The following is a 15,798-nucleotide window of genomic DNA, read 5'->3' as shown; positions in this document are numbered from 1 at the left end:
GTGGTCTTCACATACAAAGAAAGAAAAAGGAATACAGACGGACAAAACAGCAATGGTAAAACAGCTTTAAAAGTCGCCCACATAATCAGATAGAAGCTGCAGAGCTGTCATGCACGTATCCTGACAGCCCTTGCTATTGAACAGTAGACACGCTTGAGCAGCATTTGCCTTAGTGGTTCACATGTCATGGCCCAAGAGACCAGTGTGCTGAATTACTGACATTATTGGGAACTTCCAAGAACTAGCAAAAAGGAGCAAATAAGGATATATTCCCATTCAAGAGGAGATGTTATCTGTTTCTTACTCCAGTTTGCCACATCTGGCTGTGCCACTAGGAGTCTCAGCAGAGAGCTGAAGGGCAGAATACCTACCGAACCGCACAGCAACTTGCATCCGCCTAGCTCACAAAATCACCAAAAATTTGAGAGCTTGCATATTCCTCTGTAAATTTAACCTCTCCTTCTCATTCCTAGCGCAGGAAACCTTCATATGTCAGGCTCGCAGCCCAAGTCTGTGAAAAGCTCATATAGTCAGCATGACAGTTATACTCTAGAGAGAGGATTTCTCATGCTAGAGTTTATAACCCAACCCTTCTCATCCCTGCACTTGTACGTGGGAAGGGAAGAAACAGATAAGAACATAAATGAGATAGTACAAATTATTTTCCCCTAAATCAATAACATTTATACATTTTTAAGAAATCTTCATTAAAAAGAAAATTAAGCATGAACAGTTCTACAACATAAACAGGTGCAAATTCCATTGCCTAGGAAAGAGTTCATCTCTAATCAGAAGTAGTGGAAGTCCACAGCCACGTGTTTTAAGGACAGCCTTCCATTTTAAAGACAGCCTTGATATTAGTGTCTTTACTGTATTAAACTCTTGGTACTTAAATAATAATAGTAATAATAATAATATCTAGACAGCACAGACAAAGTATAGGATGATACATAAGCATAAAAGTGCAAGATGTAACTTCAGTCAAAGTGTCTACTGGTCAAATTGGTACAAACTGTGTTCAGTGATCAAGCATAAACCGGACTGAGAGCAATCAAGGCCCTTTTCTTTTCCTCCCATCTCCATCAGAAGTCATCACAGGTAACATCAATCCAGTCTGAAGTGACATCGATTCCAAATGGGTGTACATGAGAGGAGAGCCAAGTCCATGCCTTGATGGAAAACTGATCCTCATTTCCTCTGTGTAATGCCAATTAATCCACAGGCTTTGCTCTGAATATCCGAGCAGAGAGAGAGAGAACAGTAACTTCGATGCCACATTCAAGGGAGGCAGAGTCAGCAGCTCAACAGAAATGTAGCACTTAAGTGCAGGGGGTACAGCGAGCTCTCGTTAGCTCCTCTAGAGTCACATCCCCCAGCTGATTTATTGACTTGAGCCATGAAAGATGACTATGAGGAGGTTAAGTAACACTGCTCTTTCATTGGAAAAATAAAAAGATTATCCTCACAAGTATAATTTTTCCCTTCCTGTTTGTCTTATTTTACTATTTCAGAGATAAAATATCTTTTACAGTATCAGCTCATTATTGTGTTCATTCCCTTTAAAGGCAAATGGAGTTTAAAAGATCTTGTCACCAGAAGGGGGTGGGATGGGGGCAGAGGCAGACCTTTTAGTAAACCTTTTAAAAGATTTCTAACTCATTTTGCAAGTGAAAACAACAAAAGCCATAAAACTCTAGCAAAGGAGAGCTGTCACTGAGATTAAGCAGATCCAAACTCCACCATCCATTTTTCATACTTCTCCAGGTCTGCAGCAGAAACAGATTTGGAGATTTTCTTCAGAGCCAGCTCAAAGTCTCCCTTGGTAACCGGCATCTGAAGCTCCTCTTTAGAAAGTGCACGAATCTCTTCCGGAGTTAAGCCGTTAATACGTCGTCTCATTGCCATTAAAGAGGCATCCCTGGAAATACAGGACAATGTATGGGAGCTAATTGCTAGGAGCATGTGCTGTAAGCCTATGAATTTTGATTGTATTCTCTTGCTAGAAACCACTGGCAGGAACACTTAAGAGAGCATTTATTTACCATAGAAGATGCGGTTCACATCTTTCTTAGCTTCCATGTACCCAGATCACTACATTAATTCAACATAAAGAATGCACTGGCACCAAAACTCATTTAAGCATATGGTAAATGTGCAGAGATAATTAAAACTATAAAACTGAAAACCTTTTACAATGATTCATAGAGATGAAATTTTACAACTTCAGTGCAGGAAAGGACAGGGTGGGAGAGGAATTGCACTCACGGACTTTTTTTTTTTTTTAAAGTAGTCTGGATTTTGCACCCCCATCCCCTTAGATTTCAACGTTCTCTACACCGTGTAGCCCAAAAGGGCAGTCAGCAAGTGTTCGGAGTGCAGCCCAGCTCTATTGCCTGCTCGCACATAGCACATGAACCTGTAAAGGGCACAGCAGGAGGCATCAGACACTAGCTTCACGTGGCCCTGCAGGGCTGAGGCCATCAGTGCCCATGGCTCCTCACGCTCTACCTGCTCCACAACTCCTCCCCAGCTCGGATGCTGCCAGTGTGGTCCACTGGCACGGAGAACACTGCTCATTTCTCACACCACAGCCCACATGCAGTCTGAAATTACATTTTCTCTTTCCCCAGGTTTTTCCCAGCAAGGAATAACACAGGCCTCAGGGAGAACAGGTAATTTAACTATTGCACTGCGTGACACACACCAAGTTTTCAAAACCATGGAGTCATTTCACAATTTCAGCAAAGCAGCAGGGGAAGAAAAAAAAAATCCCAAGCCATGTTCTTAAAGAATCAGTTTCTCTTGGCAGGGATCCTAACGTTGTAAGGGATGTAGACTTCCTACCAAGAAGTTTTTCCAAATACCTATCCTCCACCAGAAAAGCTTCATTTGTCAAAAAATGAAACAAATTGTGGGAACAGGATGGAAATAAATTAAATACTAATGCTATAAACTATCTGTATCACGCTTGCACCTAAAAGATTCAGGCAGAAACCAAGACCGTGCTGCACTGGGGGCTGTCCAAACATACAGCACATAGAAGCCCCAAAGACGTATTCTGTGAAAAGTTCCTTTGCATTGCAAAATTCTAGCTCTTAAACTCATGGGATTTTAAAAAAAAAAAAAATCCAAACCTGTTTTCCACTATGTTAACAAATATTCAGTAAATGCAGACAATGGTAACATGAGATTTGCTCAGACATTTTTTTTTCTCTTCAGAGCCAAGAAAACTTAACCACATACATACAAAGCCTTCATGGTCTTTAGACTGCTCCACATGACAGTAACACATGGTTCCAGTAAAGAGATTTGGGCCTCAAACATAGTCACTGTTAGCACGGCTTCAGCTGTAGTCGGTATTGCCTTTTATCACATAATGTGAATGATGACTTTCCATGCAGTTTTATTTGCAAATTAAGGGGGGTGAGGTACCTGCAAACATTAGTGATGTCAGCACCAGAATAGCCTTCAATCTTCTCAGCAATTTCTTCAAGGCTGATATCAGGATCCAGTTCTACTTCCCGAAGATTAATCTTAAGTAGTTCCGCTCTGCCTTTTGCTACAACATAAAAATACTTGTTTGAAGACTTGCAAGAGTAACATTAAAAGAAGAAATAAACACAACTTAGATTTTTCAGTGAAAAGTACAAACAAAAGGGTTTAACATAAGAAAAGAGACAGAACAAAACTTTGTAAAGCGTGCAATCAAATACAGTAAAGTATACGGTTAAAAGTATTATATTAAACCAGCATACTCTTGAGACATTTTCCAAAGTCAAACATCATTAAAAAAATGTCTGTTATGTCTCAGGTGACAAAGCATTTGGTCACATACTACCCAAGGGCACAAAAGCACAATCCTACAAATGTCTGCTTCTTCTCACACCCCTTTGGATTCACTCGCTGTTCAAGTGTTTGATTGCATATTATTCACAAAGTTTCATTAGAACCACAATGAGGATTCTATTAACAGAGCTTCAGACAGCACAAACCCCTTAACAACAGGCTGAACTTTAAGCATATGTTTAAGCACTTTACTCAGTTGGGACCCAAGAAAGCTGCTGAAGCCTGATAGAAAACAGATACATTAATACATTAATACAGTAAACATATTAATATATTTACAATACAAATGTCCTGGTATCCCACTTTCAGACCTAGATGCAGTGTGCACACAGTGATAACCAGCTGCATAAATGAGCACTTATGCAGCCAATTAACCATTTTTCTTGTAGAGGGCATGTGCATATGTGCATTTGGGTACGTATGTTAAGCAGCCTAGGCTTATAAGAGGCAATTCACATTTGACAGCTTAGGCCTCAGTGTTACTCTGCACAAGGGTGGTAAAGAAGTGGACGAATGCTTTACTGGCTTTTACTGTACAGAAAAATATACCAGCTCAGCATCATTATTTCCACAGTGACCAATTTTTATGACCTAGAAAAGAGGAGCACCACAACAGAAGAAATAGCAGTAGGAAAGGCTAAAAGTCTTAAGGAAATGTCCACACTTATGTTTTATTCATTGATGTCCCTAATTAAAAAAGGGGGGAGGGGAATATAAAAGAAATTAGAAAGCTTGTCTAAAGCTGCTGGTTTTGTGTGCTTTGCAGAACTGTCAAGAATATAGAGTTATCAATCACACACAACTGGCACTAGCTATAAAATGGGGATTTATTATTTACAGAGCACAATGTACATACAGCATACCTGCAGAGAGCGTCCTGTATCAGAGAACATTCTTCTAATCTTTGCTATGGGGCTAAGCAAGTCCTTGCAGTATTTTGAAAATGAAACACGGTAGAATATATACTTGCATCAAATTCCACAATATACAGGTGTATATATGACATATCGTATCACTTTTTCAATTAAAATGCCTGACCACATCAAATCACACAGCACAGTTATAAATGCATCAAGTAGACTTGCCCAGAACAGCTCAACGTTCTTATTTACAGAATAGACGCAACAGAACATAAGATTGGAAATAAAACTGGAGCACATCTCGTATGTTGTCCAGGGTCTAATACATTGTGTCAAAAAACAATCTGGTTTAATTAGAAACAAGAACAAGAGCTGATAGGATTTTAAACTAATTGGTCATAAAGACAGGCATCCTGTTAGGAGCTGTTACTGCCTGTGAGCTGCAAAGACAAGCTGTAGAACTATTAAGTGTCCTTATACCTGCTAAACTCAATCACAACTGCTGTCACCATGAACACGCATCTTGTTATCTTGAGTGCTCATGCAGGGAGATGAGGCATCCACCGTACCAAGAAGAAACGAAGCTATGCAAACTTCAAGTGATAGGAATCTCAAAATTAATAGGACAGGTGAATGACAGCTAGGAAAGACAATACAAGCCGAGATGTCTTAGGGCAGGAAAGCAATCAGCCTGCTGCATTCCGAGTGACTCAAAGCACAGTCATAAAGGTGAGCAAGCAGTGATATACAATGAACTAAGCCTGTAAGTGAAAATTTGTGGATCCACTTCTTTGCATTTATCTGCAAGGGCACAGAGTGCATTTGCAATATTTCTGAACACGTCCGAAGGCTGCCTTTGATGATCACTCAAGGATTGACAAACATTTAAAATAATTCCAGGCTCATTAAAACTCTCTTTCAAAATGTACGAACCCATCAATGGGCTTGCAATGAAATGCTGCAGCTCTTTGTTTTTAAGCCCCCAAGCAAGTAGTATTTTTTTTTCCCCTCACTCTCTTTAAAAATAAAGCAACCCAGCCAAATGATTAACCCCTGAATTTCACTGCTCATCACAAAAACATCAAGATTCGTCCCAAACCCAACAGTCCTGCAGTAGTCCTAAGCTCGTCTTGCAAAGGCCATTTTCAAGGAAAATGCTCGTAGCAAACATACCTGTGGGCAAAGGTATATAAATCCTCTTCTCCAGTCTCCGTCGGAGAGCTTCATCGATATCCCAGGGAAAATTTGTAGCTGCTAATACCATAACCATCTTGGAAGGGTCATCATTTTCCAGAGCACCACCTACCCCTTCAAGCACAACAGTTTAGAGCAGTTTCAATCCACAGCTCTTATTGATTGAGATGCTTGCTAAGAAACACTGCACACACACACATTGCAAAAGCCTGGACAAAGCTAAACAACAGCTCTATGTAGTCCTAGTGCTGCTTTCCAAACTTCGCATAGCTTAGGTGTGACAAGACCATCATTGTCGCAGAGAAGGGGACAGTTCATTCTTTTGCTGAGTCAGGGGAGGGCTTTTTTTGACAGTGCTAATAATAACACAGTCATATGTGAGTGTAGCCCTACTAGTCCCACCGAAAGTGCTATCTCTGTCAGATCTGGCCATAGAAGAAACAGGAATCACTCCTTGGCCTCCCAAATGAAGACTGCAAAGAAATTATCACTTTGGGGCAAAAAGTTGCCTACCCTGAGTTTACGACAATGAACCTGCGCATTTGAGGACATTATAAATAGTAACAACAACTGCAATACAGCGGTGGTTATCAAACCACTACGTCATACAATATTCCTGAGATAGTCATCCTCGTTATGTGCACCTGCACAGAACAGGTACTAAATCTGACTAAAAGGGTAATATTAGCTGCCGCCACAGAATACAGCAAAATCAGATCTCACAATGGGGTTCCTGCGCTGGAGACTCTAGCAAAGGGGAGAAATTTGTTTAAATTGCACCAAAATTAAAGACCTGTATTAAACTGCACAAATCTCCATTATCTGCTTCTCCTAGTGTCTGTGTCACTTAAATACGAGTTTTCAATTTACCATCAAAATGGCCATTTTAGAAAAAATAAAGCCTTTTCAGTCATCTGCCTTTGAACACTCCAAAAATACACTACTCTCAAATTCTGCCTTATTTTTCCCCCATCCATAAAGCCAGGTTTTCCAGATTGCTCAAGTTCTGACATTCCCACCTGTAAAGAAACAGCACCCCAGCCCCAAACTCGGATCTAAACACTTGTTACCGTCCATTTGCACAAGCAGCTCTGACTTGACTCTGCGACTCGCCTCATGTTCGTCGGACGTGCCTCTGCGGCTGCAGATGGAATCTATCTCATCAATGAAGATTGTTGTTGGAGCATAAAACCTCGCCTTTATTCAAATGAAAACACCACTATTAAGGCTGCAGCAGCAAGCACAGGCCCTCATCAGACCACAAACCAGTCCCACTAGACATACTACATACATATCTTCCCTGCCTGTCACAAGAAAATAATTCAAGATCTTGATTTACAAACTGTCTGGCATATGGTTAAGTTTAAATCGTACTCCTCAAGTCAGGGGTCGTTCAGTGTTGGTTGGTTTTCCTCAGCAACTAGTCTTGCAAAGGGCAAAAAGGAATACAATCAAAATACAGGCAGTTTTTCATGCCCAGGTTTTTCTGCGGTGAGGGGAAAGCCCAGGGGACAGAAGGGAGCTCGGCCTGTCTCAACAGAGACAGGTTTTAACTGAGAGTATAGTAGAAGTGCAGCAAGGATCCCAAAGAGGTGAATGACCCTTCAGCATAGGTCCACATGGGCATGTCCTTCACATACCCCGCATGATGGACCACACCCAAAACTTCACTGAGAGGCTTGTGTCCAGCATTCAGAACAGAAACAGAACTAAAACATGTATTGCTTCTAGAATAACAGTTCCAAATTCCTTCCAATTTCAAATCTACTTCCTATGGGCTTATCCCATAATCAAGTAAGAACTGAATTTCTGTCAAGGTCACGACTCTACATCTAGTCTGGAAAACGCTATCCTAAACATGGGTGATGAACCATTTCCTTCTTAATCCTCAACGACATATCAGAAAAGGACGGAAACACAGAGACTGTGCTTTTCTATCTGGTTGAGGGGGTGCCAATGCAATGAACTCCATGCTTCCAACATGCTACTAGAGGGGCAGGAAACCAAAGGAGATGTCCCTTCTCACCTTAGTGATCCCCAGATCACATCATTGAGGACATACCATTTCAAACAAGAGGCGGACCAGCTTCTCAGACTCGCCCCTGTATTTAGACGTCAGGGTAGAGGAAGACACATTGAAGAATGTTGTTCCACATTCTGTAGCAACAGCTTTCGCTAGCATTGTTTTGCCAGTGCCAGGAGGACCAACCATCAGCACGCCCTGAAAGGTGAAAACAAAGGTAATGAACAAATAAAGAAACTTTGCAATTGGTACTCTACACTACATCTCAATATGATCCAAGATCTGTATTGTAATTGTTTAATAACATAATTGCCATCAGTGGAAAACAAAAGACAAGAATTCTGCTTTTGAGAACAGTGGGAAGTGCTCTGGGATTTATTCTTATTACCACTCCATTGGAGTATGAATCACAAAAGCCAGTAACTGTTGCTGCACCTATCACCTGGGAAGCAGACAACAGATACAGCCTTGCTTTGAATCAGACAGAGCCTGGACTTGAACTTAGGCCCTTCCCAACTCACGAGGGGCTGCACATGCAGATGAAGAGAGTGAATTCTTCATTTTGGAACAAAGGTCCCTTCATGAAGAAAGCTTCACAGAAACCAAAATACTTTTGCAGAAAGTTGTGTTCCCTCAGTAGAGCATTCTTCTGTAGAAAAACATTTTGCAAAAAAATCCTGATGATGTGTATATATGAATCTGGTTGACTTTTACATATAGGTATGAACGAGAGCATTCGCTGAAAACAAGGGTTTGTCACACTGTTTAATCTCTCCATCTCAGTACTTCTATAGCCATACTACTGCATCTTAGCAATTCCTGGATCGAAGCACCATCCTCACCACACTGTTGGATAGCAGAAGAGCGCTGCTATTTCTATTTCACAGATAAGCAACTGTGGCTCATGTGGACTACCGCTCAGTCCCACAAAAAGCCCAATATGAACCTCAGTGATTATTCAAAAAGCTTTAAACTAGAAAACTGAACTAAAATTGTTGAGTCCCAGGTTGGCATCCACAACATCAGACTGTCTTTCTATCTGTGGTCTGTCTGAAAGAGAGAGTAAGGAGCACACATCTCTGCAGCTCAGCACATTTACCCATCATTATGCAAGCAGGTTTTTAGCTAGACACACAGTGCTCTCAGGACCCATGTTAAGATTGTAGCACTGAGACTGGTTAATTGCTCTTGATAATATTTCTAAATACACTTATCTTTATGGATAGTCTTTCCAACCCTTTCAGCAGCAGTGCTGGAGAGGGACAACACACTGTTCCATCCCTGTACAGCACTAGAATAAGGCACTGTGATTTTGAGCACAACACTATAAAAATGTACTGCTCAAGGAGCTTGGGGTTTTTTTCCCCTCTCAACTGCAAGATCTTATTACATGCTAACAAGTTTCCTAAAGTAAAGTTGTACTGTGTTGCAAGGATAATCAAATTAGCTAGAATTAGAATTGCACATCATAATGTGCTTTGCAATTAATAACTTACATAAAATGCCACAGCAATAAAAATATCTGTTAAATGCAAGCCACATAGCAAATTAGATTTCATCTGTTCCTCACAAAAATTTACTTCAAAAAGCACAAAGAATGACACGGAAGAGATCTACAATAACATATCAACTGGGAAGGCAATTATTCAAAAATGTACTATTCAAAAGCAGTAGCCTCTCTGTACTCCATTTTCCATTAACTCTTAATACCTTTATTGCCATTTAACACCCAGCTAACGCAAGCTCAACATACATTCATTGGTAAATTCAGTTAGAAATGTTCACACTCCATCCATACAGCTAACAGTCCAATGTCACTCCTCAGGCTGCCCAAGGTTTCCTAAGCTCCAGAGCAGCAAGCATAAAAAGTAAATGGACTCTTTTTCTCCCCATGAACATTCAGACATATACTGTGATTTGAGTTGCTGCATAGTCATACTGATATTATAATAATATTGCACGTACAACCCTGGAGTAACTGGGTGAAAATTACTCAGCCTGTGATACGCAAGTCAGAGATGACTTACTGTTCTCTCCGAGTTTCAAATGTGTTTATTTAGTATTTTAAAACAACCTTCACCTCAATTCAAATCACACTTGACTCCTGTGTTTGACAAACTCTGTTTACTGCAGGACCTGGTGATACAAGGGACCAACGTCATTTTTTGGATATTGCTTTGGTCCTCCATTATTATGGAAGGTCAAATTCTGGCTTCAGCTACACATGCTGCTCGCTGCCGAAATTGAAGCCCATCACTTTGCACCTCCTGTGTAACTATTACAGTGAGCATTACTTAGCACATGATACTGGTGGCATTCTGTATGTGTATAACATAGGTGCAAAGCAGCCACACCAGGTATAAAGCCAGGGGAAAACAAGCTCTCCGGGGATAAAGACAATAGAAATATCAGTTAAAAAAAAGACAATAAAAAAGAACTTGAGTTCTCAGCAAAACAAGATGTGCATGGTTTCAAACAGAAACACATAGGATCAAATTGCTCTTTCTCTCTGCAAACTAGGAGGCTGCCACTTACTCACTAGTTAAAATCCTTGACAAACACAAAGACTTCTTTATTCTTCCTCTAAGGCTCTGTAAATCCAAAGTATTCCAATAAGAAGCTGAAATGCACCACAGGGAGTAAGTGTTTTGATGAAATCACTGCAGGGTTACTTCTTGTTGTTGGAACAATCACTAGCAGAGCAGTGGGAAGCACAGCGAGCAACTGGGCCTTCTTGGCACAAAACAGTTTGGAGAAAAAGAAAGAGCAAGCCTGTGGACACTCAGAAACCCGTGGCTGCAAATACACAGCACCTGTGTTGAATCAGGGAAGACAGCTGGCTCCTTCACACAAGGCACCGTCCTCTGCAGGCACAAACTCTGAGGGCTATCTTGGGAATTGTTTTCAGGAGAGTCTGAACATCCAAAAACAGATTTGGCTGCCTTTTCCCTGAATTATTGTCCTGAATGCCTAGGCTCAACAAATGCCTGCTGCTACACTGATTACTGCAAGAAACAGGCTTTCCTTCAAAACTTCTCATCCTTGTAGCACAAAGGTCAACAGTAGGGAAAATACATGCTGTTCTGTGTGAAAAATAAATTCAGAAGAGTTACAGCTTCACAAGTCACCAGGGAAAAGGCTAACAATGAAGACTCTTCATGGACTCGTCAGAAATCAATTTGCATTTCAGACTGAGGAGAGGAAATAATCTTAGAATTTTTTTCCATGTCTACAACCACCTAGTTTTCAGAGGCGACACTGCTCAGTAGGAAAAGATAATCTCACACAAAGAGATGGAGAGTGCAACTCTTTCTTTAAAAGACCAGGCTGTTGTTCCTTTATCCACTGCCACAATACTTGGAGGCAGGGCCAGTGGCGCTCTTCACATTCCCTGCGGTCTGCTGAGATACCTGCCTTAAAGATAGATGGCCACTACATCCTCTAGGCATGTTAATAGGTGAAAAAAAAGTATAGCAGCTCTTCTCTCCCTTAAAAGTTTTTGAGACTGGACAGACGGGGCCCCTATAGTCTATAATAAGGGTATGGATCAGCTTCCTCTATGCCAAGAGGAAAACAAGAGAGATTCAGCTGTTCAGAAAACACAGTCCTTTTTTCCTTTTCCCCCCTGCCACAATACTTGGAGGCAGGGCCAGTGGCGCTCTTCACATTCCCTGCGGTCTGCTGAGATACCTGCCTTAAAGATAGATGGCCACTACATCCTCTAGGCATGTTAATAGGTGAAAAAAAAGTATAGCAGCTCTTCTCTCCCTTAAAAGTTTTTGAGACTGGACAGACGGGGCCCCTATAGTCTATAATAAGGGTATGGATCAGCTTCCTCTATGCCAAGAGGAAAACAAGAGAGATTCAGCTGTTCAAGACACTAAAATCTCACCCTACACTTGTAACCCGCAGTATCGAGGCTCTGTCCAAGCTGATAGCTCGGTTAACCTTAAGGTTAACCTCAAGCCCACTGGTACTGACCACAAGCACTCTAAACCCCAAAGGCCATACAGCCTGGGGCTAAGTTTGGGCTGTCCCCCTGCAACTCACTAAAATCTCCATGAGCAGCCCTCAAGCAGCAATCTCTGAGCTCCTGCCGTCAGCTCCCACTCTTTCTGACTTTCCCTTATGTCTGTAGACATAAGCCCCAAGAATGACAAGTCTTCCACTCATCACTTCCCGCAGGCTTTTGTTTTGTAAATAAGCAGAATAACAGGGATCTAGGACTGGCTCAGGCTGGAAGAGGACAGCTTTGAGAGTCAGACCTAAGTATAAGCCAGAGAAGTACAAGGACCAAGCAGGAAAAGACAGGGCAAGTGTTAGTAACACAAGATCTGAGACGTGCTGCTGAACCAGCGTACTAAACCATAGAAACCACTCACGTACACAGCATTCCCTACACATGCCATTGCCTTGCAGACTCAGAATAACAGACAATTTGCAGCAGTCTCTTTTCCCCAGTAATCCTTCTCAGTAACCAGAAAGCCCTTGTGTTGTGACTAGTTATTCCCAAAACAAGTGTCAATCCATCCCACAACAAAAGCAATATAATTTTATTTTCTGTTTACAGAAATGCTCAGCAACTTCCTCCCTCCTCTTTAGCTCTAAGCAAGGCCCAGATTGGGGTCACCTCTGGTCCATCAGCCAGACCAGCTCAGTCCTGTATCTCTCCTGTTGCCCCACTTGCACCTCATTCTCTCACTTGGAATTTCTCCCACTCCAGCAGTAACTATGCCCAGCTGCAAGTGTAACTGCAAAGCTAAATCATCACTCTGATTAGCCCCTCTCTCCTTGCTTCCTTGCACCATCCAGTTCGCAGTCTGAGTGAAAGATCGGGTCCAACAGTCCAAGGCCTGCTTTCCTCCGTGAAGTCTTGAAGGGTGGCCACCGTAATCCTAAGCAGAGCTGTCTATTAAGCATTTCTGCTTCTGTCAATATACCCTATATGCTTGCTCACATGTACAGGCTGACATATAGAAAGTATTATAATGTCAACAAGCTATGACTGAGTAAATACAAAAGAATTATTATTTACTGTAAAGCCCGCATACACATCCAGCTCTTTCTTTCAGTGCATTCTACGTGAATCATTATGAGAGAATTTCATGAACAAATTCCTGATCTTTCCTATTTGCCTTTTTAGCCTTCTGCTACAGGCATCCACACACATTACAGCAGCAGACATACATAACTACAGCTTGCCATTTACTAAAACACCAAAAAAACTCCCACCTTCCAAGGTCTTCTGATCCCTTTGAAAAAATCAGGCATCCACATTGGAAGAACAACGGCTTCTCTTAGTAATTTCTTGGCTTCTTCCAAATCGGCTATGTCATCCCTGTGCAAGATGAAGAAACTTGTATAAGATTCCCGTACAACAATATTCCTTCTATTTTTATACAAGAAAAATAGAAAAGCTTTTCACTTAGTACCATCTCTTTTAGCATGCCAGTATATGCCTCATGAGAGCACTCCTACAATCCTGTGACCTAAAATTGAATCCACTTTTGGAAGGTAGAGAAAAAATTATTTTCAACTCAAGTTACCCAGAGCTGCTTAATTAAAAATTGTTTTGGACAATGTGACCACCAAAGCAGTATCTTTAAAGTTCTCTGGAGTGTACTTTCATTTCAGCAGTACCTGTAATGGATGTACTGCACATAATATCAGTCAGCAACAAAAGCTTAACTGTAATCAAATTAATAAACTGTTAAAACCAAAAGACCTTGTTTTGCTTATCTGTAGAAGATTATGATGGCTCCCTGTTTTAAGAGTAAGAAGAAGGATAATTTCTCTCCTTCTCCACACTAGCAAAAACACTTGAATTGAGAAAATCCTCATACCAATGAATGCTTGGATTCCTTGACACAATGTCCCTTTCAAGAGCTTCGACCAAGTCTTTGTCGTAACCTGCTCCATCAAATTTGGGAATTTCACCATCACCAACTTCCTGGGGTATTTTCTTTCCCTAGAAGTGAAAGCCATACAGGTTCATAAGGACATTATTCTTTGAACATATCCTTTACTAGCAATATATAGCAATATTGTCTGGTTCACCTCTGTAGAAGCCACAAGAAGGTACCAAGCTTTAACACAGCTATACAATGGCCAGCAAAACCAATGTGTTCACACCCTACACTCCACAAAGAGTGCCCAAACACCTGTGGTTGCTTCCACCACAACAGCACCATGGTTCCTTCATAGATGCAGCTCACAGTGATAAAACCCCATCAGAGCTCATTATGTATCACGGTGGGTGGGTTGGTTGGTTGGTCTTAAAGCAGCAAAACAGACTCTCTTAACAATGCTAAACCACTCTTTAGACAACTGACACACTTCCTGGCCAGCCGAAGGCACGAATGCAGAAACAGCCTCACAAAGCAGGCTGTGTCATGACTTAATGCTACATTAACTCCTGGCTGAAGACCAGAGCATCCAAAACATATTTTGAAGGTGCTACACCTGCCACACTACCTGCCAGAGCTAAACGACTGGCACTCCATCATCACTGAAAAGGAACACAAGAGCTGTTACATCGTCTTTGATGGAGGAAAACCAAGAAGATCCTTTCCCCTTGTTTAATCAAAGCCTTCCTGCCCAGCAATTTCTTCTTTCCTCAACTGCAAACTATTTCCCTCCTCTCATTCACAGGCCAGCTCCATAAACAGTTAAAATGCTTTTAAAAGGTCATATTTATTTAAGGGCTGCACCAAAAGCCCTAAAGAAGCTCCCAAGTCACCCAGGTTTCTTTGAACTACAATAATTTCTGCAGCATGCCAATGCTTATTCAGCAACCAAGCCACACACTGCCTCTGCCCCAAACGGCCCAGAGTTTCTGGTTAATACTTCCACAGTGCTGTTAAGCTTATGGGGGTGAAGTAACATTTTCCCTTTGAAGCATCAGGGCTCACGGTCCTCCTCTCCCACTTCAGAAGAAAACCGCTTCCCCTCCCAGTTCAACAGCAGCTTTCGATGGTGCCTGAAAAGCAGCTGTGCTGTTTTAACGAAGGAGGCTGAGTAGGGAGCTACTTTAGGACTCTTAACTCAGCTTCTAAACACTATCAGCAGCAAGTTAAAGAATCCCAGCTGGCTGGAACAAAGCAGCTTAGGCAAAGGCGGGCTGAGAGGCAGCTGGAGACACACAAATAACCCCGCAGTGGAAAAAGAAAAAGGTAGCGATTACACCCCTCCCAGTTGCCATTTGCCTATGAGGGAGCAGTTTATCTTCCCACTATTTTTATTTCTTGCTTCCAAGTGAACTCTGTGTTGTTTAGTACTCCCAGATCAGTTTTTTTTATGGAAATGAAGCTGAAAGTTGTGTTTAGACAAAAAGCTGGTGTCAAAAATGTTATGGTCTGGTGTAAAAAGGAAACAGAGAAAAAAGCCCTGCAGAGTTTGGAAGATTTCAGGAGAGAGAAAATGCAATCCAAATGTAACCATAAAAAAAGAAAGAAGGAAAAAAAAAGACAATGACATGAAAGGTAGTTGCTGTCTTTGTTACACATTTCTCTCCTATCCCTCTGCAATGAACTGGTTTTCCTAGTGGGAGAATTTTTCTGCACATCTCAAAACAAATCGGATGTTTTGTTTTCTCTGGGTGAAACAGTTAAGTCAGGCTTTAAAAAGCAGGAGAAGGCAGGGCAGCTAGCCGCAGCGCACTGTGGAGGAGGCTGAAGCAGCAGCAAAAGCCCCCGTCCCCGAGCCCGGCTGGCAGATCTGCACGCAGCCTGTTTGCTGTGCCAGGAAGGCGGCGAACACGCAAATCGGGCAATGCAGGCGACGCCGGGCCCGGGTGTGACGCAGCTCAAAGAAGCGGAATCAAACAGCAATAAAAGGGGAAAGAAAGGCCCCGCGGCAAGGAGGGCGCCGGCAGCT

The 15,798-nt window shown here is 41.8% G+C and overlaps 1 protein-coding gene across 1 annotated transcript in view; it reads right to left on the bottom strand.

Annotated features, from left to right (window-relative positions):
- Positions 1-1,719: 1,719 nt before the first annotated feature.
- Positions 1,720-15,798, bottom strand: part of KATNAL1 (katanin catalytic subunit A1 like 1) — a 34,090-nt gene continuing 20,011 nt past the window's right edge. The window contains exons 4-10 of the mRNA XM_009290217.1: positions 13,767-13,891; positions 13,156-13,261; positions 7,963-8,121; positions 6,971-7,097; positions 5,880-6,014; positions 3,433-3,559; positions 1,720-1,918 (exon numbers count right to left, since the gene is read on the bottom strand). Of these exons, the coding sequence (XP_009288492.1) occupies positions 1,720-1,918; positions 3,433-3,559; positions 5,880-6,014; positions 6,971-7,097; positions 7,963-8,121; positions 13,156-13,261; positions 13,767-13,891 (978 nt within the window). The remainder of the gene's footprint in view (positions 1,919-3,432; positions 3,560-5,879; positions 6,015-6,970; positions 7,098-7,962; positions 8,122-13,155; positions 13,262-13,766; positions 13,892-15,798) is intronic.

This window comes from Aptenodytes forsteri, unplaced genomic scaffold, assembly GCF_000699145.1.
Source record: "Aptenodytes forsteri isolate BGI_AS27 unplaced genomic scaffold, ASM69914v1 Scaffold155, whole genome shotgun sequence".
Classification (NCBI taxonomy): domain Eukaryota; kingdom Metazoa; phylum Chordata; class Aves; order Sphenisciformes; family Spheniscidae; genus Aptenodytes; species Aptenodytes forsteri.
Note: the sequence above shows the minus strand (reverse complement) of the source record. Positions and strands in the feature narration are given on the sequence as shown.